A 23,193-nucleotide genomic window follows, 5' to 3' on the forward strand; every position below is an offset into this window, starting at 1 on the left:
GTTGTATCTTAGGATTAATTAGCCTTTTGGTCTTATTTTGACTTTGCTAAAGTTAGCATATTTTGACTTTGCTAAAGTTAGCATACTCATTTCTCTAACTTGTGCTAGGTGTGTTTAATGGTAAGGAGGTTTTTTGCCTTGTTAGTTAGCGATGTATTTTGGCATTTTCAGTTTGTGTGTATTTTTATTTTTTATTATATCATGTACTCATTTTTTGTTTTTTCTGTTTTGGTTTGTGATTGTATTTTGGTTTTCTGTTTTGTGATTTTTTGTACTGAGATAGTATATGCTGCATCAAAAGTGTACCGATATACTTCGTGGGGCTTGCATTAAAGAAGACCTCTAACTTTTGTGTAGATTTTATTGTGGTTAGGTTTGTTCTTTTGAAGTCACATGCTTTACCTGTTTAAAAAGCAGCAGAGACTTTTTCATAAGAATAAGACTAAGAGATGCCTTCAGAGAGCTCTCGTGGATCTTAAGTTCTCTTCTGCCTATGATTCATCTGACTCTCTTCCTTCAATGGGTACTGCCATGACCCAAACAACAGTTCAGCCAGCTTCTTAAGCCACAGCAGAGGCGCACACAGTTTGTGATGCAACAGGTAATAAACTCACTCCATGCACACCCTCAGTGGCTGTCAACTGAGAATCCACTGCATCCTTACCCTTTACTTTTGCCAAAGAAGCCCTAGCCTGTGGTCACTGATCGATCTCCGGTTCACTGTCACCCAAGGGCTCTCTACTTCAGCAAAGATTCTTACCTTGAAGTAAAATTTGGGGAAACTGCTCTGCTGTATTTTGAATATGTGCCCTGCTTTTGCTGTTTCTTGGCAGGATAGATGCCAGTCATGACAGCCTTCTTCAGAGCCACTGGGAAAACCTTTGGTGTTCTTTTGATGAGAGCTTGGAATAATACTGCTCTAGCTGGAGCCATAACATGAGTTGCTCCATTGAGCAAAGTCATGGATTGATCAACCCTAGGATTCCTCCACAGTACAATTCACAACAAGAGTTTGGATTTGAACCATGATTTTCATCCCACCAGTCTCCAGACCAAGAGCCACTTCAGTCAACAATACAGTTTTCAGAATCATTCTCACCTTCAAGACAAGAACCGAGATGTGAACTACTTGAATAAGCAGAGCTTAATGCAGAATGATCTCACCTTTTTCTCCAAGGCCCTTTCCAACATGTACAGCTTGACAGGTACACATCAGTGTACTAGTCATAATCCTTTGGCATATCAGAACAGCAACAATACCAAAACTGCTCATTTACCTTGAGCTGCTCCACCATTAGAACAGGTGACCAGAACTGACTTTATGATTACAGTCACCCCTCTCATCAGTTATACTGTTCATCAGATGTGTAACCAGAGTCGATCAAGATATTTGATCTTTATAGTAGGGTTTCTGAAATGGGGTTAGGTCTCTGTGTTAGTTTTTACCTTCAGGCCTTGCTGTTAGTTTTTTTGTCACCTTTGTCCCTTTTGTATGGTGAGATTTTGGCCGGTGTCAGAACTCTTCAGAGAGATCCTTCTGCTGAGATTTGAGAGTATTGTCTCCTTTGCAGGCACCTCTCCATAACTGTGGGTTGTAAAGAGAAAAGACAAGACATCTGAGTTAGGAGAACCTAGTCTGATTTACACCTTGAAGAAGTTCATCTTTTAGACTCTCCCAATGATGATGAAATTTCAGAAGCCCTGATGGTTGAGCAGTCTTTGGAGAGACACTGGATTGGGTGTAAAGTTTGATTATCTTTGAGAAGGTTCAGAAACCAAAGATGGTCTTAGCAGCCAAACTCAAATCAACTCCCACTAAGGAAAATGATGTATTCCCATCATTGAAGCTTTCCTGATACTAGTTGATACAATTGCAGGTGTAAAGGAATGCATAGAGGTGAGAGATTCAAGCAAGGGGATAATAAGTCCATTTCGTCTCCCAACCTTCTGATCTTTTGCATTGAAGACTCCATAGATTGTAGAGGATATTGAGGGCCTGACATGGAAAGTTGCTGTGCAGCGTAACCCCCCCTCCCCCCACCATTTACAGTATAACCTTTTCTTCTCCAGGAACAGAGCACCTGGAGTGTTTTTTGAGAGAATTTTTGACCACCTATTGCCAGGACTGGATCTTTGGTGCCACCAATACTCTGTAGACAGCAGATGCAAAGATCTCATAGAGCATCTCAGAGGTCCAAGAGACTAGTCTCCGTCTTCTTTCTGAGACATGCTCTATAACTTGTTTTCTACAAGGTTACCTATATGTGCTGGTAGATATACTGTAGCACTTGAAAAGACGATCATTCAAACACAGAACTTTGGGCTGTACATGTAGGTCTCAAGGATATGCTATTTCTTTCCTAGGTGCACAGTTAAGGAATGACAGTATTACAACCAGGGCTGCTATGAAGACTGTAGCTCTACTCCTCTTAGAAGAGCATATTCATGGTGACATGAACTCTAAAATAGAGAAAACAAATTCACAGTTATGTTATTGTAAAAATATATTTAAAAGGTTACACTACAGAGAGAGCTTTCAAGAATCTGTACAAGTCTCCTGTTCAATCGACATCTCGAAAACTCTTGTTGCAGTTGAACTTTCTAAATGTATTTGAACAATTACCTGTATCTGAAAATTATTATTATATTATTATTACTGGAGAGTCTAAACTGCACTTCAAAGAATCAGTCGAACTAGATGAGGATGAAAAACAAAGTTGTCATCCATGTACAATGTATAGATTAAGTGCTATAAGGTTAGAATTTATGTACCATTTTGCAGGTTTAATAATACTGTATGTGACAGCTGCGTATCCGAATGGGCCCTATTGTAGTTATCTTCCTGATAAATAAAATCCGGTTAAAATTCTCTTGCTCTTCTAAAGGTTTCATGAATAATCACAGTTATATACAGTGCTCACTTCATTGTTTTAGGTAACTGAATGGCATCAACGAAGTATTTTAACATAGTTTGAGGCTTTTCAACCTGATTACAGAAAATCCAGTTTTGTATTATGCTCAACTGACAAAACTTTTACAGAATGTTTAACGTTCATTATTATAGACGTAGACTCCTCCAAGAGTGAGACCAACGGAGATAACCAGCATGGAAACTCCCAAACCTGCCATATCACCTACGGGAAGAAAAGAAAATACACTGCTGATTTTCAAGCAGGAAGTAAAAGGGAACAGTTTTCAACTATGTATAGAGAGCTACAGTGCTGTTTATTTGGAATAACAATTATACTTTAATAAACTTACAATTGAGTTAAATCAGATTTTCCGTGCAGTTCCAGAATTTAGTTTCTCACTTTTACAAACTGTACGAAACTTTTGGGAAGAATATTGAAAGGACACAAAATGAGTTTTAAGCTAACTCTTCCAGTGCTCAAGGTTTGTGCATCTTAAGATTTTATTATATTATAAATGAATTAGAGAGTGCCAACATTGTTCTTGTCGTTAGTTTTGCAATCAAAGCATCTTTTTTTGCTGTTTGTAAATTCAGTATAGGTCCATTTCTGACTTACGAGGTCCAAGTCAGTGTTTTAACTAGAAACCTTTTAGTCAGAAACGACCATAAGTAGGTTAGTGATATTTACCAGTATTAAGTGATATACCAGTACCATGAGCATTCCAGAAGTATTAAATTTACAAATTAAACCTGGCGACATCTTTATACATTAGTTTTATTTAATTTTTATTTCCGTTTTAAGCAAACTATTGTTAGTCACTTTTCCTTGTTTTTTCTTGCCCTAATGTTTTTGACATTCTATATAGCATACAGCAATGAACTTATTGCAGTTTTTATATTGTGAAACCTTAAGTTTTATTAATGGAAGCTAAATCAAGTATAAGAGGGAAGCTTAAGAAATCACAATGGAGTGATAAGATTTAAGCTAATTTTCAAAAAACATAATGTACTGTATTAGAATCACATGTTCAAACCAACATAAGGATAATGTATTTCATTAATTACGAATATTTGCACTTGCTCGTCATGTAACTTAGTCAAAGGCTTAGAGACAAAGCAACCATTTATATTTTTTTATATACTTCACTATTACTAGCATACCATACCAAACACAACTGTGTGAAAAAAATTAGCAATCTTGCCAAGTCAATTTCAGTGCAATTTTACTGTGTTAGCCTAGTTTCATTTTTACTGTTAAGTGTGTTTCAGCATGGCAGTGACTGAGGTGGCAAAGCTTGGGAACTGGCCAAGGAGATGGGTTTGGAAGGAATGGAATTATGAAATTCAGTTAAAGAACAACAAGATCTAGCCATACAGAGCAACAGAGAGAAGGAGAAGAGGTTGAAAAGCAGAGAGCCTAAAGAGAGGATGCAATCAGAAGCATATGAATTACAAGTGTTTAAACTCACAGCAGAAATCTTCAGTGGAACTCCACAGAGATAGGTACGCAGCACTAACACCCTTATAGTTACTGCAGAGCTCAAGCTACCCAGATTAGGTGAAAAGCACAACGATATAAACACTTTTAATGAAAGTTCAGCAGTCTGCAGAGAGCCAAGATTACAACAGAGGTAGGCAGGCTATTTGTCTTAGTTCTTTACTAACAGGTAAAGGTCTTCAAGTTACATCTAGTACACCTTGTGATTAGTGTTTAAACTACGGTAGCCTAAAGAGAGAAATTTTCAAGAGATACGCGTTGACTGAAGAAGGATTTAGGAAGGAATTCCGTGAGACTAAACGGAAACAAGGCGAGACGCTTATCAGTTTGTTGCTATGCCACAGTGAGATTTCAACGGGCTGCCCGAAATGTCTGAATGCAAGAAGGAATATGATGCTTCAGCAGACTTGCTCATCAGGAAACAATTTGTCAGCATTCGTTTGTTGACCAAGATTGCACTATTCCTTAGGAACAGAGTACCAAAGAGCATTGGTGACATGGTGCAGCTTACTTAGTGGTACTTAGAAACTTGTGGGATAAATTTAGTAAAATGCCAAAAGCCAATGAAGTAGTCTAGCAGTATCCAAGGCCTATATGATGGCCAAGCAAAAGAAGACCGACAAAAGTGAAGGTAGGTGCTTTGTGAGTCACAAGCCATTAAACTTAGCCAAAAACTATGTGCTTAGTAAGAGTAATGACCAGCATTAGTTCAAGCTAAAGGCAGCCAGTGCTATGGAGTGGAAGAACCGAGGGAGGTGACTGCTAATGAGATTTTTGAGGATGTTGACATAACCCAGTTTTGTTTTGTTTTTTTAACTGAGCATTTTTTAATACTTTTTTATTTTGTTCATGAGACTTACCTGCCAGATATATATATAGCTGTATTCTCCGAAGGTCCGACAGAATTTCAAATTTCGCGGCACACGCAGTGGCCGGTCAGGTGGTTAGTACCCATTCCCGCCGCTGGGAGGCGGGTATCAGGAACCATTCCCATTTTCTATTCAGATTTTCTCTGTCGCCGGACTGTCAACACCTGTTGTCAGTTCCTCCGCCTTTGGATTTCGAAATTTGTTGTCACTTAAGTATTTTGGTTGTTTTTTGGTATTCGACTGGATCTGTGACTTGGCATACGCTCTTTGTGGACCGTTTTTGATTTTGCTTTTGACTTTTCTTATAATTAAGATGTCTTACCTCTAGCTATCGAGTCTGTAGCTTGGGTGAATGTAAGGTGAGGCTATCGAAGACTTTGATAGTTCCTCACTCTTTTATGTATGATATGTAAGGGTGTTCAATGCTCTATGATAATCGGTAATGAATGTGTGGCATTGTCTGAGGGTGAGTTGAAGAAATATGAAGCCTATATGCTTAAATTGGAGTGTGATAGGCTGAGGAAATCTTCCTCCTAGAGTGCATCCTTAGTTGGACAGTCAGGTTTTCTCCTACTAGTAACCCTGTAGTAATTTATTACTAACCCTGTAGTTTGTTGCTGCAGAAGGTAATTCCCTGGCTCGTGTGGAGTCAATGCGTGCTCTTGAAACTAAAGTGAATGCAATTCAAACGCATAGTGTTAGTGCTAGTGCCCCTAGTGTTGTGGAGGGGCGTCAGATCGGCCCTATAATGCCTCTAGGCCTGGACCTCTGTCGAACTCCCAGGACCAGGGAGGGGCATGTCGAAAGCCGCATGAGGGTTACGGGGCTTCCCACCGATCTGGCGTCCCTTCGGCAGGTCCTGATGACGCTACCCAGGCTGCCAGGGATCGTGCTGCAGGCACGCATCCTGAAGGATTGCTTCTCGTCCTCCGACACGTCCTCCCCGCCACGGGGTTGGAGCTCTCGGTTGGACTCTCGCCCTCTTAAGAGAAGCTTAGAGGAGAGGACGCCACGCCCTCTTCCTCTAGACGTTTGTACTCTTCCTCGAAAGTTGCGTGGATATTCCTCTGCAGAAGAGAATAAAGTGTTTTTCGCTTGATCACTCTACTCGACCCCCTGTCGCTAAGGCAAGGGCTAGAGCTTCTTCCCCTGTGGAAGGAAGTATACGCGTCGCCTTTTCTTCTTCTCAGGTTCAGCCCTTCTCCCGAGAGAGTGGCTTCTCCAACGCGTAAGATTTTGTTGGGTTTGCAACAACAGCTGGATGCTCTCATGAACCTTTCAAGATTCGAATCTGCCTGTTAAGAGGTACAGACTTTCACCTTCGTCTCCCGCTTCGGGAACGATACAGAGCGTCTGTCTTCTAGAGAGAGAGTGTTTAGTGGCTTCCTTTTCGTCTTCCCCGAGTTGAGGTGTTGGCCTTTTCTCTTGTCTCGCGCCAGGAGCGCGTCTTGCTCTTCGCGGCGCTTCTCACGCTTCACGCGCTCCTCACCTTGACGCTCGGGCGCTCCCAGCATGACGCCGCGCGGCGCCACGCTGTGACTCTCTTCTAGTACTTGCCACGGAGCCTCTCGCGCGCCACGCCATGACGCTCCGCGCTCGCTTTGTCGTGATAGCTTCAAGTCTTGTGTTGACACCGCTCCAGTTGTTCATCATGTCGCACAACTACCCGCTTCAACATTTGATGTCCTTCTTATTTTAGCCAGTACTTGCTTTGGCAGTACTTATACTAATTGGAACGATACAGAGAAGATTAGCATGGCTCTTGCGCAAGGATGACACGCTAATCGTGAAGCGTTCCATTTTTTTATGTTTACTATACGTACTCTAGTTGACGACTTCTTCGTTCAAACTCTGAGTTCCCGCTACGTGTCGGCGAATCGAACTACTTTCACCACTCACTCAAGACCCACCAGCTGCGGAAGAACATCCTCTTTCGTCACAGCCTTTGTATGAAGAGAAACTTCTTTCGTCTTCTTCTTCCTCTGATTATCAGACTCTGGCTTTTTTCTTAGGGATCTGTTTCCTGAGACTTTTCATCCGTCGGCTCCTCTCTCTCCACCCTCGCAGTTGTCTTTGTCTTAAGGGGAGCGTTTGACGAAAAATCGGAAATAAATTTTCTGGGATATTTTATATATGGCATCATACATATCCTGACTATCTTCTCAGAAAGTTTTATTTAAAAGTTCGCCACAGTTAGAAGTTATAAACAAAACAGTAACCTATCATAGTCAAATTACATTTTTCATATAATGTAATGATATTGTCAGTATATCGGTGGTAATTTCCTTTAGCTATGAAATAATATCTAATGCGATCTATGGCAACCCTGTGGACATAGTACGATGATCAGCGAAAGACAGGAATGCCGGGGGCAGTCAGTGGCAGTCAGTCAGTAGCAGCTCAGAGCTTGACTAAGTAAAACGTCGCTGGCCAACCTCAGCCGTGTTTTGGCACTCGCTTCATTTAGCTTCATTTAGCGAAGTTATATTACTTTGCAGGTCTATTTTTTGGCTTTTCATTATGTCATAAAACATCAAACTGTGTAACGGCAAGCAAATAAATACACAGAGAAGCAAAAATATCGTTTTTCTCAAAACTAAAGTTATCGACATTCAAACTGCATCTCCTTCATAACGCTTTTCACAATCTCAGATACAAAAAGTAAACGAAAGCTAAATGTTTGCATAACAAAGGGGCTTCCATGGGAAGCAACATGAGACCCGCACTACGAGATAGAGTTTTTTTCCCGAAGGAATGTCACTTCCAAGAGAGGTAGCAAGTGACTCCTTCATCTCCAGACTCCTTTGCAACCAGGCTTCATTTTTGCACAAGCCTGGAAAGAGTGAGGGGCAGACGTTTGGTCCCTCCTACTGTTAGAGAGAGGTTACTTGATTCCCTTCCTGTCTCCTCTTTTTGTTTTTTGTTTCCCAACTGCCTTCCTGTCAAACAGAAAATTGTTTTGACCTGCTCGAACAGATGTTCGAGCGGAGAGCAGTGGAACAGATATTGACTCGGTGTTCCCGGGATTTTACTACAGATTGTTTCTAGTCCCGAAACTTTCAGTAGGCTGAGACCCGTCTTGGGCGTCAACAGGTCGAACAACTTGGTCCGAAGGAAAAGTTCAAGATGGAGACCTCGCAGTCAATACTAGGAGCCCTTCATCCCGGGATTGGATGGTATCTTTGGATCTCCAAGATACTTATCTTCACGCCCAATTCATCCACGTTCGGTGAAGTATCTCAGGTTGTCTTGGGGACTAGACGTACCAGTTCAAGGCTCTCTGCTTTGGACTCTGCACAACGCCATACCACGTTGAAAACGCCGCTTCTCGTCCGATCAGCGAAGTTAAGCAACGTTGGTCTGGTCAGTACTTGGATGGTTGACCGCCTGGGAACACCAGATGCTGTTGGCGTCACATTTTGCTCCGAGGGTGTTTACACGTCTCATGAAAAACGTTGCGATGCAGTTGCATCTGTCGCACGCCAGGATCTCACTCTACTTGGACGACTTGGTTGATTCGAGCGTCATCAAGAGAAGGTATCTGGAGGACCTTCAGTTGACTCTGCAACTCGTGAAGTCCCTGGGACTTCTGGTCTGTGGAGAAGTCGCAGCTGATCCCCACTGTCCATTGTGTCTGGGAATTCAGATCTATTCAGCGGCTTTTATAGCGTCTCCGTCGCAAGAACGGCAACTTCTATGTACGAAAAAGTTTCGGCCTTCTTGGAAAAGGAAACATGCTAGGTGAAGAAAGGAATGAGTCTGCTGGGGACCATTTCCTCGCTGGAGAAGTTTGTTTTCTGGGGAGTCTGCATCTCAGGCCTCTTCAGTTCTTTTTGTTGGAGAACTGACAAAAGCAAGGAAGACTTGAAAGAGGAATTGAGAATTCTTCCTTATATAAAGAGGATCTGTGGTGGTGGCTCGATCCAACGGAATTGCAGAAAGGGATCTCCCTCAAGCTTCTGAACCCCAACCTAGTGTTGTTTTTCCGACGGGTCTTCAACAGGTTGGGGGGCAACACTAGAGGGAGAGAAAGTGTTAGGAACCTGGAGAGAGGAACAGGTGTCCTGGCACATCGACTTCAAAGATTTGGCGGCTATCTTTTAGCTCGCCAATTCTTGAGGTCCAAGTTTGCAATCGTGTAGTTCTAGCAAACTCGGACAATTCTTGTTCCCTGTTCAGCCTTGCAAGAGAGATTATTCTTTGAGCCTATGCTCGCAACATTTCGATTCTCACAAGTTTTGTGGCAGAGGTCGAAAATGTTCGAGCAGACCTGCTCTGTTGGCGCCATCAACTCCTGCCGAAGAATGGACCCTTCATCAGGAGGTTTGCCAAGATTTTTGGAAATTTTGGGGTCGCCATCTTGTGGATATTTTCACGACCTCAAGAACAGCGAGGCTCCCTCTGTAAAGCTCATCTGTACTGACCCTGGGGCAGTTGCGATAGTTGCTCTTCCTGGGATTGGACGGGAATAGATGTTTACGCCTTTTTCCCCGTTCTAAATTCTGGGAGAAGTCATACGCAAGTTCGCGGCCTCACAAGGGACGAGGATGACTCTCATCCCCATGTTTTGGCCTTGAACCACTGGTTCTCGGAGTTTCTCTTCTGGTTGGTAGACGTTCCGAGGACCCTTCCTATGAGAGCAGACCTGCTCATACAAACCCACTTCACGAGATATCTTTGAATCTCCCGCTCTGAACCTGACTGCTTTCAGACTATCGAAACTTGGTCAGAGCGAAGGGGTTTTTCTGGCCAGGTGGCACGGGCCATCGCTAGAGCCAGAAGTTCTTCATCTAAAGGATATATCTAGCGAAGTGAGCAACCTTCAAAGGTTGGTGTAGAAAGAAGGGCTTTTCCTCTTCCTCTATCACTGTGAGCCAGGTTGTGGATTTTCTCCTTTACTTAAGAGAAAAACTCGATATAGCAGTTCCGACTATCAAGTGTTATCGGAGCATGCTTTCGATTGTATTCAGACACAGAGGATTAGCTTTGTCTGACAATAAGGACCTCCACGATCTTACGAGTTCTTTCAAGACGTCCAAGGTTCCTCAGCTGATTTCCCCTGCTTGGAACTTGGACGTAATGCTCAAGTTTTTGATGTTTAGTCCTTTTGAGCCTCTCCACTCTGCATCTCTTAAGGATGTTACTCGAAACGGCATTCCTCGGCCCGAAGAGAGTGAGAGAAGTTCGAGGCCGTCATGTGGGGCTTCAAGGAACACAATGCTGTCTATTCTTTAAGCCCTAAGTTCTTGGCTAAGAATGATAGGTCTTCTAACCCTTGGCCTAGACACTTTGAAATTAAAGGTTTAGCAGACCTTATTGGACAGGAACCTGAGGGAGTTCTATGTCCAGTTAGAGCTCTCAAGTACTACCTTAAAAGAACACAGGACACTCGTGGTCCATTGGATGTTTTATGGTGTTCTGTGAGGCAACCAGTTAAACCTATGTCGAAGAATGCACTGGCATTCTTCATTAGGGATGTCATTAAGGACGTACACTCTAGTTGTGACGACTCAACTTCAAGTTGTTGAGAGTTAACGCTCACGAGGTGAGGGGCAGTTGCTACCTCCATGGCGTTCAAGAAAAATATGGTACTCAGTGACATTTTTAGTGCCACATTTTGGCGAAGTCAATTCGGTGTTTGCCTCACACTCTTGGCAAGATGTTTAGGTAGCATACGAAATTGCTTTTCGCTGGGACCATACATTGCTGCTTCAGCAACCTTGGGGACAAGGGGTAACTCTGATCCTATCCCCTTTTAATTGTGTTTTTTTGGTTGTTGGGTCGACTACTGGAGGCAGTCTTCCCAATCCTTGCAAACTAATGCTTTAGGTGTTGGTTAGGTGGTTAGTAATGCTCTTTTGTCCTCTTTGTATGGGCTATGATCTAGTCACATTGTGGTCACGCCCTGTTGACAGATCATCTAGAAGTCGCCAGCTATATAGGTCACTACCTCGCTGGGGTCTCTAGTAAAGCAGAAGCAGACTAGAGTGACAGTAACCACTCAGTCAGCTACGCTATCAGATAAGGAACCAAAATAATTTTACCAATAATTGGTTTTTCCCTATTTCTTGGCTGTCTCTACCCCCTCCAAAGGTGGTATTCAGCTATATATATATCTGGCAGGTAAGTCTCATGAACAAAATGATATTTTAATGATAAAATAAAGTTTGTTCATACTTACCTGGCAGATATATATTTATATTGCCCTCCCCTCCTCCCCTCAGGAGACAGTGGCGTTAGAAAATCTGAATAGAAAATGGGAATGGTTCCTGATACCCTTTTCCCAGCGGCGGGAATGGGTACTAACCACCTGACCGGCCACTCGTGTGCCGCTAATTTGAAATTTGTCGGACCTTGAGAATACAGCTATATATATATCTGCCAGGTAAGTATGAACAAACTTTATTTTATCATTAAAATATCATATTTTTCTTTAGACTGATTCCTCTTTTGTTGTTTTACCTAGCCATCCACCTACATTTATCTGCAGGATGAACTTACCTGGGCCGTATTTATAATCCGAGTTCTTGACGTGAGCAAAATTATCCCTGTCTTTACCATCGTAGTACTCTCCTGTTAGATATAAAAGTCTGGGTCAAGTTTCAGTTTATGATATAGTGGTTGGCTTAATAAACTCCTTCATTTCATCTTGGAATATATATAAAATATATGAATAAGAGAATAATTCCCAACCATTAATCACACAGTCAACATAAACCATTGAGTATTAAACTTACGGGAGTAATGGTCACAGGTTTGTGAGTCGTGAATAACAACACCGTCATCTGAGTAATGATCCTCTGTTAGGAAGCATGTTATGCCGCTGTCATCTTTGCAGTAGTCAAAGCCGTTGCATGAGTAATCAGGCTCTTGTTCACAAACCTGGCAGAGAAAAAAATATATAAGATGTCCCTTTTAATTGTGGGTGTATTTCTTTCATGCAAAAAGTTAAATGGTTCTTAATTGACCTGTAAAAGCAAAACTGAAATATTCACCATCAAAGAGCTTGGCCTCATGATATGCAGTGAACATATATATAGGAAAGAATATCATTAATGAAAGTAACAAGGGCATGAATTCCTTGAATCATCAGTATTTTTCTTATGTATGCTTTAAACATGGAATGATATCATTCTGTGATGTACTTGTTTACTTTCTGTCTACATATCATAGATGGCTAGAATTACCTCAGCACAGTATGAAGTGCTGATGTCCTTTATGAAACGATCTCTTCTTCCATCCAACATTTGATTGGGATGTTTCTGAAAGTCTACTAAAGCATCACCTGCCATTAGATGAAAAGAAAGAACATAGGACATTAAGGATATTATCTTTATCACCTGTTGTGTTAGAAAGAAATTAGTTGGTGTTATAACGCCAATAAAAAACAGTTTTTGCTCTGGTATATACCCAATGTTTTGGTTTGACAAATTGTTCTTGGAAATTTTTTGCTGTTCAAGCCAAAATAGCCACACATTTCTTCTTTGCTTGCCTTGTTTTTAAAGCCCTTATATACAGTTTTTAAAGTTAATTATATACAGTATATACATAATATATATATATATATATATTCAATATATTTATCTCGTTGAATTACTCATTTCCCAGTCATCAACAGAGTTCGTTTATTAACAGAATTGAAAGCAGGGAAATTGGAAAACTCGTTTTCTCATCATTAAAATGCAGGTCCCAGGAGTGACTGAACAAGAAAAGAGTTGAACTATTAAACCACAATGTTAGAGCCGATTCCAATCTCGATGAATGTACAATACTTCAGTTAGATTAATGCATAATCCCGTTACTCCAGAGTTCATTTCTTGGCATATGCCAAAGGCCATCAAAACTGAAAACTGTGTTACCCTTGGCGCTCTCCTCAGGGCCCGATAATGAGGCAGCTTCCGCTGGGTCTAAGAATTGATTAAGTTTGCCATCAACCCAGGACCATGATCCTGCAGTGGGCAGAGGACTCTTAAGCATATATTGAGACCTAATTTATGGTCTCAATATAAGCTTAGGAGTCCTCTTTCCACTGCAGTAAAAGACTAGATGGAAAGAGCAGGAACAGGTCTTGAAGCCCAATTAAACACAGGAACAAAATGACTGGCTTAATACCACTTTTAAAGAACTGGCTCTGACTATCTTAACTTGGTCCTCCATAATGCTCTGAACCAGGCGTGACCCTAACTGACTGGTTACTCCATCTTTACATCAGGCCTTCTTATGCCAATTATAGCTACTGCTGAGTGAGCCAGGGCTGGTCATCCCTGGTGACGAATGAATTCCATTCAGGTCCAGGTGGTCTATAGTTGTTTTTTATGAAATAAAATGTACTGTAAGCTGTATTAAGTTTCATGGATACGTTAGACCTTATAGCAATAAAGCATTTGTTGTTTGTACTTCCTCAAAACACATGATATTGCATATGAAATGGTGGAATATTAGAAAAATGCATTCTAAATAGTTAATACTCTTCTGGGTTAGATTTCGAATTAACTAACTAATGCAAAATTAACCAGCACTGCAACAAAACTGGTATTTTGCACTGACATTTTTCAAGATACTTACGCTCAAAGTGAGTACAGAAGGGTAGACTATGATTAAGTTTTTCATCTGGAATATCTATTGACCTCTCAGTGTATAAATCACAAACCTTGACATCAGAGCAATAGTCAAATGACCTGTAAAAGGGAAAGAAATAATCATGTGAATACAGATAGTACTTGGTCTTTCTTAGGTTAAAATAAGTGTTGACCCATGACCACTTAACTATTGTATTTTACTTGTGGGAGTTACTAGGCAGTAGAAAACTAGCTAATGGCATGTCATCTAGAGGAATTCTTTGAATTAGCTAATATAATAATAATAGTAATAATCTCTTTTGTATCAAATTCATATGCCTAGATGATGTAAAATGCAGACAGTCAGTCATGTGGCCACTTCTCTACCATCTAATAATCTGAAGTATCTTTACTGCATGTTAAAGACTAATGAAAAGTGAAACACAGGCACATGAGAGAGAAAATATCTTTTTCTGCTCTGAAAAATACCAGCTTTGAAAGAACTAGATTACCCTGAATTTTTTGGTACAAAGTACAACTCATATAATGTTCAGGCAGTCCCCCAGGTTACGATGGGTCTGGCTTACCATGTTCCGAGGTTATGATGCTTTTCAAATATATTTATCAGAAATTATTTCCCGGTTTACGATGCATGTTCCAGGGTTACAACATATCGTACGTCTATCCAACAGAAGAAATATGGCTCCAAAACGGCAGAATAATAAAAATTTGGAGGTTTTTGATGAAAAACTCAATAAAAATGCAGTTTACATCGTTTTCAATACACCCAGAGCATTAAAAGTAAGGGTGGTGTTAGCTGTATGCCACTCTTCTTAATCCGCCATAGTCCCTTTGCAGGAAACTGACACTCTACAATGGAACACACGTCATCATTTTGGCAGGAATCCCTTAGTAAAGACTAAGCACCGTTATTACAATTCAGAAAATGAACACTATTCATATGGGACAAGCTCAAAGGGACCACTGATTTGAATTCAAGCTTCCAAAGAATTAATAGGAAATATAGAAAGAGGAGATCATTTATTAGAATAGAAAAAATAAATGAATGCATTTGATAAATAAATAGATAAAAATGCAAGTTACATTACAAAATACAAGGAGTATTGTTTTAGGGTAGTAATGTATTGCATCTTCGTTTGAACTTTTGAAGTTCCAATAGCGCAACATCTTCAGAGAGACTGCTCCACAGTCCAATGGTCTGAGGAATAAAGGACCTTGAACTCACAAGTTCGACTGCGAGGTACATTTACTTAATTTTGGTGCTGCTGTTCGCAAAATCTGGTTGTTCTCAGCAGGAAAAGAGGATCAGGGCTCAATTGTGAATATGAAAGATCTCTGCTAAAATGCAACTTACAAAAAACTGACAAAACAAGAGGCCATTTGTCGATGATCCAAGTCATAACTGCTAATTTTAGGAAACAGAAACCTATCACCACAGACCACTCTGTCTAAAATAGATAAATCTCTGGCAAAGGCAGACATCCACAGCGGACAACAGTATTCTAGTAAGGAAGCACAAATGACCTAAAACACATTGCATAGATATTACAATACCCTTTTGACATAACACCATTTTTTGCTCATTTCGGCCTTGGAAACCACAGATTTTGGAAGCTATTAACACATTATTTCGACACGTTAACAACTATTCTCAGTGAGGTGTTAGTGGGATGGAAAAAGGCAGCCGTGGAAGCTTCAATAATGTAAGAAATCTCTTTAAACACTGTTATTGTTTAGTGATCTGGTCAAAACTTGCCATTAACACTTTGTATAAAATACTGATAGCTGAGTAGGAAACGAGCTTCCCTGGTCTTCAGATTAAGGCAGTCATTTAGTGCAACAGTTCAATGGTAAGGAGGTCTGTGTGTTATAGGCCCTCACAAAGTTTAAACTTTATCTATGGCATAAAGCATAAAGGATTTTTTTTATCAGTGTGAAATCAGTTGACAGTCTCAACCCCTGGATAATAAGACAAAAACAGAGAAAGACCAAGGTATGAAAATATTGCTTTTTATCGGAATGAAAAAAAAAATAAAATGAAAACATTTGTAGAGACTACTTTGCGTAGCAGATGAAAACCAATATCGTATAGAATAAGATCTGAAATAAATACAAAAAGCATAGAGAAATGCAGTTGTAAACTAGAGCTTATGATTTGATACGGAGTCGCATGCAAGAGAAAGTCAGTCACCATTCATTACTATTCACGACAGGGAACCTGGAAACAAAATAACATAGTTTTCTGGTATTAAATTTGGCTGACTTTGATCTCAGCTAGATGCCCTGAGCCGGAATTTAAAGCACAGACACATGCTCACATTCATGAGTCTACATTACATACCTGCAAGTAAAATCTGTGGCATTGTCACAGAGGTAAGCACATTTGTCGCTGTCGCTGACTTTGTGAATGGATAACCTAGCATCACTCGTATAGACTGTGCCGTCAATGGCATTGTAGTCATCTACGTATTTACCTGTCAAAGGAGAGATGTAACAAATCTTGCTGCTGTCATGAATGAAGCGATCATATAAATTCACACAATTATGAAAGAATGATACTTTTTAGCTTATAATATCTTAGAATACTGATGAGCACAGAGAATACGCTGAAGTTTTGCCATAATTTATGAAATGTTTCACTGATATCTTATAATAAGTAACAATACCTTAATATAATTAAAGGCAAATGGAAATGTATCCTTAAATTCGTAACTTATGATAACTTTTTAAATGCTGCTGCTAATATCTGCCTTACTCCACTCCCAAATCACAGAGACAAAGTACTGTAGATAATTAGTTCATTGTTCATACGGACCATAAGAACAAGACTTCCCCATTATAGAGAACTACTCATTTCACTATGGCTTCTGAAAAGAAACCAAAATTTTAACAAAATATCCAGGTGGTCTTTTCGGCAGAAAATTCTCACGAGAAGACAACCGGATACTCACGGCTGATGACAACGCAGTTGAAGAGCTCGACAACGTCCTGGTCATCGGCAGGAACACTGACCACGTGGGTTGAAAGCGAACATTTCCTTGAGTCATAACAATAAGAGAATGTCTGACAGTCAAATGACTTGCTCAGGTCACATGAAAATAAGCAATCCGCATACGAGACCTACAAATAAGTGGTCAGAATTATTAAAAAGACAGTAAATCCATATTATTATGACATTCTTCATAATGTCATATTTTTTTATGATACCAAATAAAATCAACATTACATTTCGTGTAATGTGAGGTCTCCTATGACATGTTAAAACCAAGATTTAGCCAGTCTCGGTACATTTTCCTGCCTTGCACTCAAATGAAATGAAAATATAGCAAGAATTTGATATAATTAAATCTGTTCTTTGATCATTTGCTCAAAGGCAGCAACTTACACCGTCTATATTTCTTTCAACCACTCCAGGTCTCAACTTGGCATTCACGCGGGAAATGTGGAAGTCCTTTCGCAAGTAATCGACGAAAACTGGATCATCACCAAATATTTCTTTTTCAAGTTTATAGCCTCTGAAGGTGTTGTTTTTTTCCTGAAAAGGGAAATTTGTAGGAAATTTGGGAGTGACTCATTTTCTCATATATTCAGGTGATAAATATTTCTGTTGATAAACTGCGATATCAAGTCCCAGTGGGTGATTAGGAGAGAAACTGTATGGGGTAATTCTAAGTACTAGCTCCACACCTGTTTTTACCTTGGAAACGGGTTTTTTCTACACTTTTAGGGCTTCTGATACTGGCGGTGAGTTTGTTTGTTTTTGGCCAACTGTTATTTGGCCCTAACTCTACTCAACAGTAATGGGGGACTGGGAATTCAGGGTTTTTGGTGGGGAACAGAAATGGAGCGGACATGTTCACGTTGGGAAGCGCCCCTGGGGGAAACGAGAGGGAGCCATTCGCCAACAGGAGGGAGTTAAATGCATTTTGCCGTGTTTAGTACATGGGGGGGACGGAATGTCCCTTCGCCATGTTTAGTACTGGCCCGGGGGGGGAGGGGTACCCATGCGTTAACAAGTTATTGCACTTGCCGGACGGGATATGAACCGTTCCAGACGTACCAGTGCTTTGTCTTGTGAAGATTGTGTATGGAAACACCTTGTTGGATGGGCTTCAGGGGTTAATTACATTCGTGCGATAAAAATTGAAGATAAATCCATAATTAGCAACCAAAAAACTGTAGAAAAGTCACATCAGAAGGAAATCGCCGCCGCGGAGCTACTACTTACATCTACCCTGTATGGTACCTATTCAGAATGGTCAAGGTGTACTTCTTTTTACTTACAGTACCATCGAAATCTTCGTAGGTTAACTTGATGTTAAATTTGCCATCTCGTATCAGGCCCTCCAACCACAAACCTACATCTGTATTTGGCTGCTGGAAATCAGAAGCGCTTGTAGCCTTCTTAAAATGCTTGCACTCGGGCACGTCTGCATAGGGAGGTTTTGGGCTTACACTATTGCTAACGAAACAGCTTTTCTTAGATTGCCCTGGGCACTCATAGAAGGACCTGCAATTTGACAATGTTATAAAATCTAATCAAGAACGTATTAAGTTTGCTAACCTTGTTATGTTCATTTAGTGGAAGTTACTGTGGTAAAACCTGCAGAGGGTCTGAAAAAACACAACCAACTGCCTAGTGTGTAGTGTTTACTTCGGAGAACGCTTACACTCCAATACAAAGTCACTGGGCAATCTACCTATCTCAAAGAAAATGATCTCCACAGCAGACTGCGTTAAACAAATTACAATGAACTTTTATTAAGGATGCAATCAATTTTAACAGAATGTTCAATAAAAAAAGGAATTCACAGCTAAATAACTCGATACTAGCGCTAGCCGTTTACAGCCAGGAACTGAATTCACAAGTATAGTACGAGTACTAAACAGTTTACTGTAGGGGGCTGAATTCGCAACTATAATACTAGGGCTAGCCAATATATAGTTCGGGAACTGAATTCATATCTGTAAATATTAGCGTTAACCAGTTTACACCTAAATTAATTTACAACTATAACGCTAGCTCGAATCCGTTTACAGCCAGGGACTTTATTTACAACTATAGTACTACCATTAACCGCTGTGTTGCCAGCAACAGAACCCACACTTAATATAACAGCACTGATCGCTTAATTGCTGAAAACTACATTTTTACCTGGCAGTGGTAATTTAAACTTGGAGGAGACTACACAAACGACTAGCACTTACTGCTTTACTACTGTGAACTGAATACCAGTAATTATGTGACCATCAAGAACTGAATCTACACTTATTATTTACACTAATCACTCTACCACTTGCATCTAATCTGCCACAAGTGAGATCAATAACGTTTACTGAGAGGAGAGAAATTCACACATGAATCACTTATACTAACTTTACCATCGAATTCAGTACCTAATTTCAGCACAAACACTAACCACTTTAGTGACTGGGAAATGACTCCACAGCTAACTCTGTTGCTAACCACTTTACAAGGGGCTAATGGGTGACCTGGACTTGTCACTACTGACACGAGAAAAGATTCTGTGATGCTGACGCAAACATGACTTGCGTTCCTCAATTCTTAAAAAAAAAAAGTTTTCCTATTTTTTTACTTTTCTTAGTAAAATCTCTCAACTTAACCATCGTAAACCAGGTTCCTAGTGATGCCAAATTGCAATAAGAGAACTAAGAGTCAAAACCGCTGAATACTGATTCACGAGTCGTAAGCAACACTGCTGTCTCCACAGAATGAAGCGTACAACTGAGAAAGTTTTCGTTTCACTCGCCTCCACATGAAACATGAAATTATCTTCTTTTTCTAGAAATTCAAATACCTACCAGATTTGGTTTATAAAGCAAGCCACACTTCAGGCAGAAATATATGGCGTTATTTCGTATATATGTCTCTATTACGGATATCAAATACGGCACCAGACATACCATGTGATTTCGCAGAAATGTTAAACTACCTACTTGCAATTGAATCGTTGGTAAGCAAGGCAGTGTCCGGCACACACATCAATGTCCTCGATACGCTGAGAGAGCTGTGGAGAAATACGCAATGTTTTATATACGATTTAGAACCGGTGAAAAGTGGCTTAGACGTGGTAAAGTAGATGTAATGAATATCTGTATTTCAAAGGCAATTTCCACCACTTTTGCAGAACTCTCTCAGATTAGTCATTTTATCAACGCCACAACTAATTATAACAACTGTACCGGAAAACCTATTCATTACCATAAATATTGTCTCTGAAATACACTGCACTTTAAAAATGGTATGGAGAGAGAGGGTATTTTCCATAATAAGAGGAGAATACCACAAGGTCACACATTTGGTGTTGACAGTTACCATAAATCATAGCTATATACTGCTTTGTAGACATTCCAGGAGCTTGATCATAAAAAATTATAATAACCACCATACTCCATCGTAGCAGACAGAAATAGTGCCAAAATTTCCAGTTATTAAGCTTTTAAATGACAGTGCTTTAGACAGAGCCATAAAAATTGTGTATTCTGAACTGGTAACAGGATTCCACGTTAAAGCAAATCTTACGAATGGAATTTACCTGTGTGTCATACGTGCTTGGTTTCATGTCCTCCATCTTCTGAAACTGAAGTCTGTAAGGAGCAGGTTCAAGCAGTAGGAGAATTGCATAAACGCTCTCCTCGTCGTGATCAAGCTGTTAAAAAAAGTAGACAAATGGGTTCTAAAGGGCTCATACTGTAACTGTATTTAAATGCCTGCACACTATAAAAAGGGATCCTTCTGTCAGTAAGTTCCTTCTTGCAGCCTAAGATCAGTACTGATGTAACACTGCTTGATTTTTTCTTTGTAATATTATTTAAGAAGACTGATTAGGTTTTTGTATGTAATAAAGAAAACTGAGCCAGAAATTATCTGATAGTGCTACGTTACTACTATTAGGCCTACCATTCTTTTTGAAGAGATAACTTTGTGAGTTTGGGGATTGGTAATTAAAGACATGGAGTCCTAAATTACGACTACCCCAGTATTCCAACTGTATATACCACACGAAAACTCAGTGTATGATAACATACCTGTACTTCAGGCATCCTCACATACGAAGTGTGCGTGTCGTTGTAGATTTTTTCCATAATCTGTCTCTTAAATTCATCTTGATTTTGATAAGCTCCGTCGTGCCATTCCCCTGCATAGGTAAATACAAGTTTTCATTTCTTTATTTTATAAGGAAGAAAATCCTAAATTTTATTCTAAATATAGGTGGTAAAAATACGATGTTGGAAATGACAGCTATAAAAATAACTAGGCATCAGATTCTCGTTTTCTATAGCAAAGGCAGAAATACAATTAGAGTTATGTGATAGCAACTCCAAAATGGGGCCTCACCTCTAAAAGACATCTTGAACCAAGACCTCTGAGTGGGTATAGTCATGCACTCTCGGACATCGAAGGGGTTCAGCTCGAAAGCCTCAAATGTCGTCTGCATGCGAAGGAGTTCCACAATCTGTCGTTCTTTGATGTGCGACGGATTGTCGTCATCATATATAGTGATGTGAATCCGAACTGGAATGTTGCCAGTGGTGTGTTCACCAATTTCATCTGTTGTTTTCTGCAACAGAGAAAAATTTATCATGTTTGCACCATGTAAACACATTTTAGAAAACAATGCGATGATCGCAGAGATTTTTAGTTTTCTGTAAAACAAAACTATTGAGATGGCTTTGTTTGTCCGTCCACACTTTTTCTGTCCACCCTCAGGTCTTAAAAAATACTGAGGCTAGAGGGCTGCAAATTGATAAATACATCATCCACCCTCCAATCATCAAACATACTGAATTGCAGCCCTCTAGCCTCAGTATTCGTTTTATTTAAAGTTAGCCACGATCGTGCGTCTGGCACCGCTTTAGGTGCCAACAACACAGGCCACCACCGGGCAGCGGCTGAAAGTTTCATGGGCCGTGGCTGAGTTTCATACAGCATTATACATTGTACAGAAAACTCGATTGCCACTCACCAAATGAGGTGTGTCACCTATATGACAGACTCGGAGTTATCTCTATATTCTTTGTTTGGTAAGAGCTTTGGTGCTTAAATTTCTTTTTGTTCCCCACCACAGCTTACAGGCCTAACATTTGATTTCAGTTTATGTTTCTTTAACGTGCAATGTTACTTGGTCTTGCCATACACACAAATTTTGCCTTTTTAATTGCATGGTTGTTGATAAAGTCATTCATTCTACAAACCAAATTTATAATAGCCCTTTGTCACAATTTCTGGCTACTATTAAATTCATTATACTCGTATTATCGTACTGGATACTTGAAAGGCATTGTTACAGGGATCTTTACAAATCTTATATTCAGTTAAATAAAGTAGAAAACGGAAAGTGGTCTTGATATATCTGTTATCTACTGTATACAGTTATGCTATGTGAATATATCCGTATAAATTTCAACACACACACAAACACACTAGTGCTTGCGATGCTGGGAAACTTTATTGTTATCCCAAATACATTAAACATTATAAAATCATTCCGTAAGGTCATGAAGCCAAAATATCATAAGAGAGAGCAGGGTCATTAACCCTTTGCTGTGAACTGTATCGCGAGGCATGAAGTGAGCTGACACCAACATTATTTAACTTATATTTTCTCTTCTTGTTGAATTATTTGCGTGCAGATAATGAGGAGAGTGTTCGTCTGTAATTTAGAATGAATGCTGTGTTTAGTATCGAAGGGTTCAACCCTAGACAAATGCCTCTGGTTTTCAAGCAAATCAATTACCTTTTGCTGATTATGTTGCCATTATTTTTCATTGTGCAATATGTTTATTAAGGCTACTCAAGTCATTATTAGTGGCTTGCAAGCTCTTTGGCCTTACAACTGTTCCACAAAAATTGCTGGTATTTAGTCTGTTAGGGTAGAGTACGTCGTACAGAGTTTTATCGCTTAAAAATTTGACATCATAGTCTGAAGAGAATGATAGTAGCATATTCTATGGTTACATAGAGCGGCCACTAAAACATCACTTGAGAAAAAGAGTAGATAAAACGTTCCTCGGAGTGTTAATCTTATACCCATCTGTTGCACAAGAAAGTGTGTCCTTATTCTCGGTTTCACAGGTTTCTGGAAAACTCGCAGAGGGGGATAATTCTGCAGTCAACGGAGCATACGAACCAGTAAGAAAATCTTCATCATCAGAGTTCATTTTCTTGACAAACTGAGTCTTAATTATACGCATTTCTCTTGGCTACCAACACATACAGTGAGCTTTAAGAGACGTGTGGAAGGTGTTTTGTCATCTTTAACCTGCAATTGTTCTTGAGAACTTCGCCCGAAGGTAATCCTAGAATTAAGAAAG

General features: G+C 40.0%; 1 protein-coding gene, 1 non-coding gene and 1 pseudogene across 3 annotated transcripts in view; 2 read left to right on the forward strand and 1 right to left on the reverse strand.

The window, feature by feature from the left end:
- Nucleotides 1–2,904: 2,904 nt before the first annotated feature.
- Nucleotides 2,905–23,193, reverse strand: part of LOC136848019 (uncharacterized) — a 36,729-nt gene continuing 16,440 nt past the window's right edge. For both annotated transcript variants that reach the window (XM_067120057.1, XM_067120056.1), the window contains exons 11-23: nt 21,218–21,440; nt 20,908–21,017; nt 20,415–20,528; nt 19,816–19,886; nt 18,142–18,367; nt 17,243–17,392; nt 16,809–16,977; nt 16,199–16,331; nt 13,844–13,956; nt 12,466–12,563; nt 12,016–12,160; nt 11,780–11,851; nt 2,905–3,134 (exon numbers count right to left, since the gene is read on the reverse strand). In XM_067120057.1, the coding sequence (XP_066976158.1) occupies nt 3,046–3,134; nt 11,780–11,851; nt 12,016–12,160; nt 12,466–12,563; nt 13,844–13,956; nt 16,199–16,331; nt 16,809–16,977; nt 17,243–17,392; nt 18,142–18,367; nt 19,816–19,886; nt 20,415–20,528; nt 20,908–21,017; nt 21,218–21,440 (1,713 nt within the window). In that variant the 3' untranslated portion in view covers nt 2,905–3,045. The remainder of the gene's footprint in view (nt 3,135–11,779; nt 11,852–12,015; nt 12,161–12,465; nt 12,564–13,843; nt 13,957–16,198; nt 16,332–16,808; nt 16,978–17,242; nt 17,393–18,141; nt 18,368–19,815; nt 19,887–20,414; nt 20,529–20,907; nt 21,018–21,217; nt 21,441–23,193) is intronic.
- Nucleotides 6,981–7,084, forward strand: LOC136848281 (U6 spliceosomal RNA). The gene has a single exon (XR_010856001.1). It is a non-coding gene; the product is annotated as a U6 spliceosomal RNA (small nuclear RNA).
- On the forward strand, nt 8,574–8,690 carry LOC136848287 (5S ribosomal RNA; annotated as a pseudogene).

Source organism: Macrobrachium rosenbergii, chromosome 18 (genome assembly GCF_040412425.1).
Source record: "Macrobrachium rosenbergii isolate ZJJX-2024 chromosome 18, ASM4041242v1, whole genome shotgun sequence".
In the NCBI taxonomy this organism is placed as follows: domain Eukaryota; kingdom Metazoa; phylum Arthropoda; class Malacostraca; order Decapoda; family Palaemonidae; genus Macrobrachium; species Macrobrachium rosenbergii.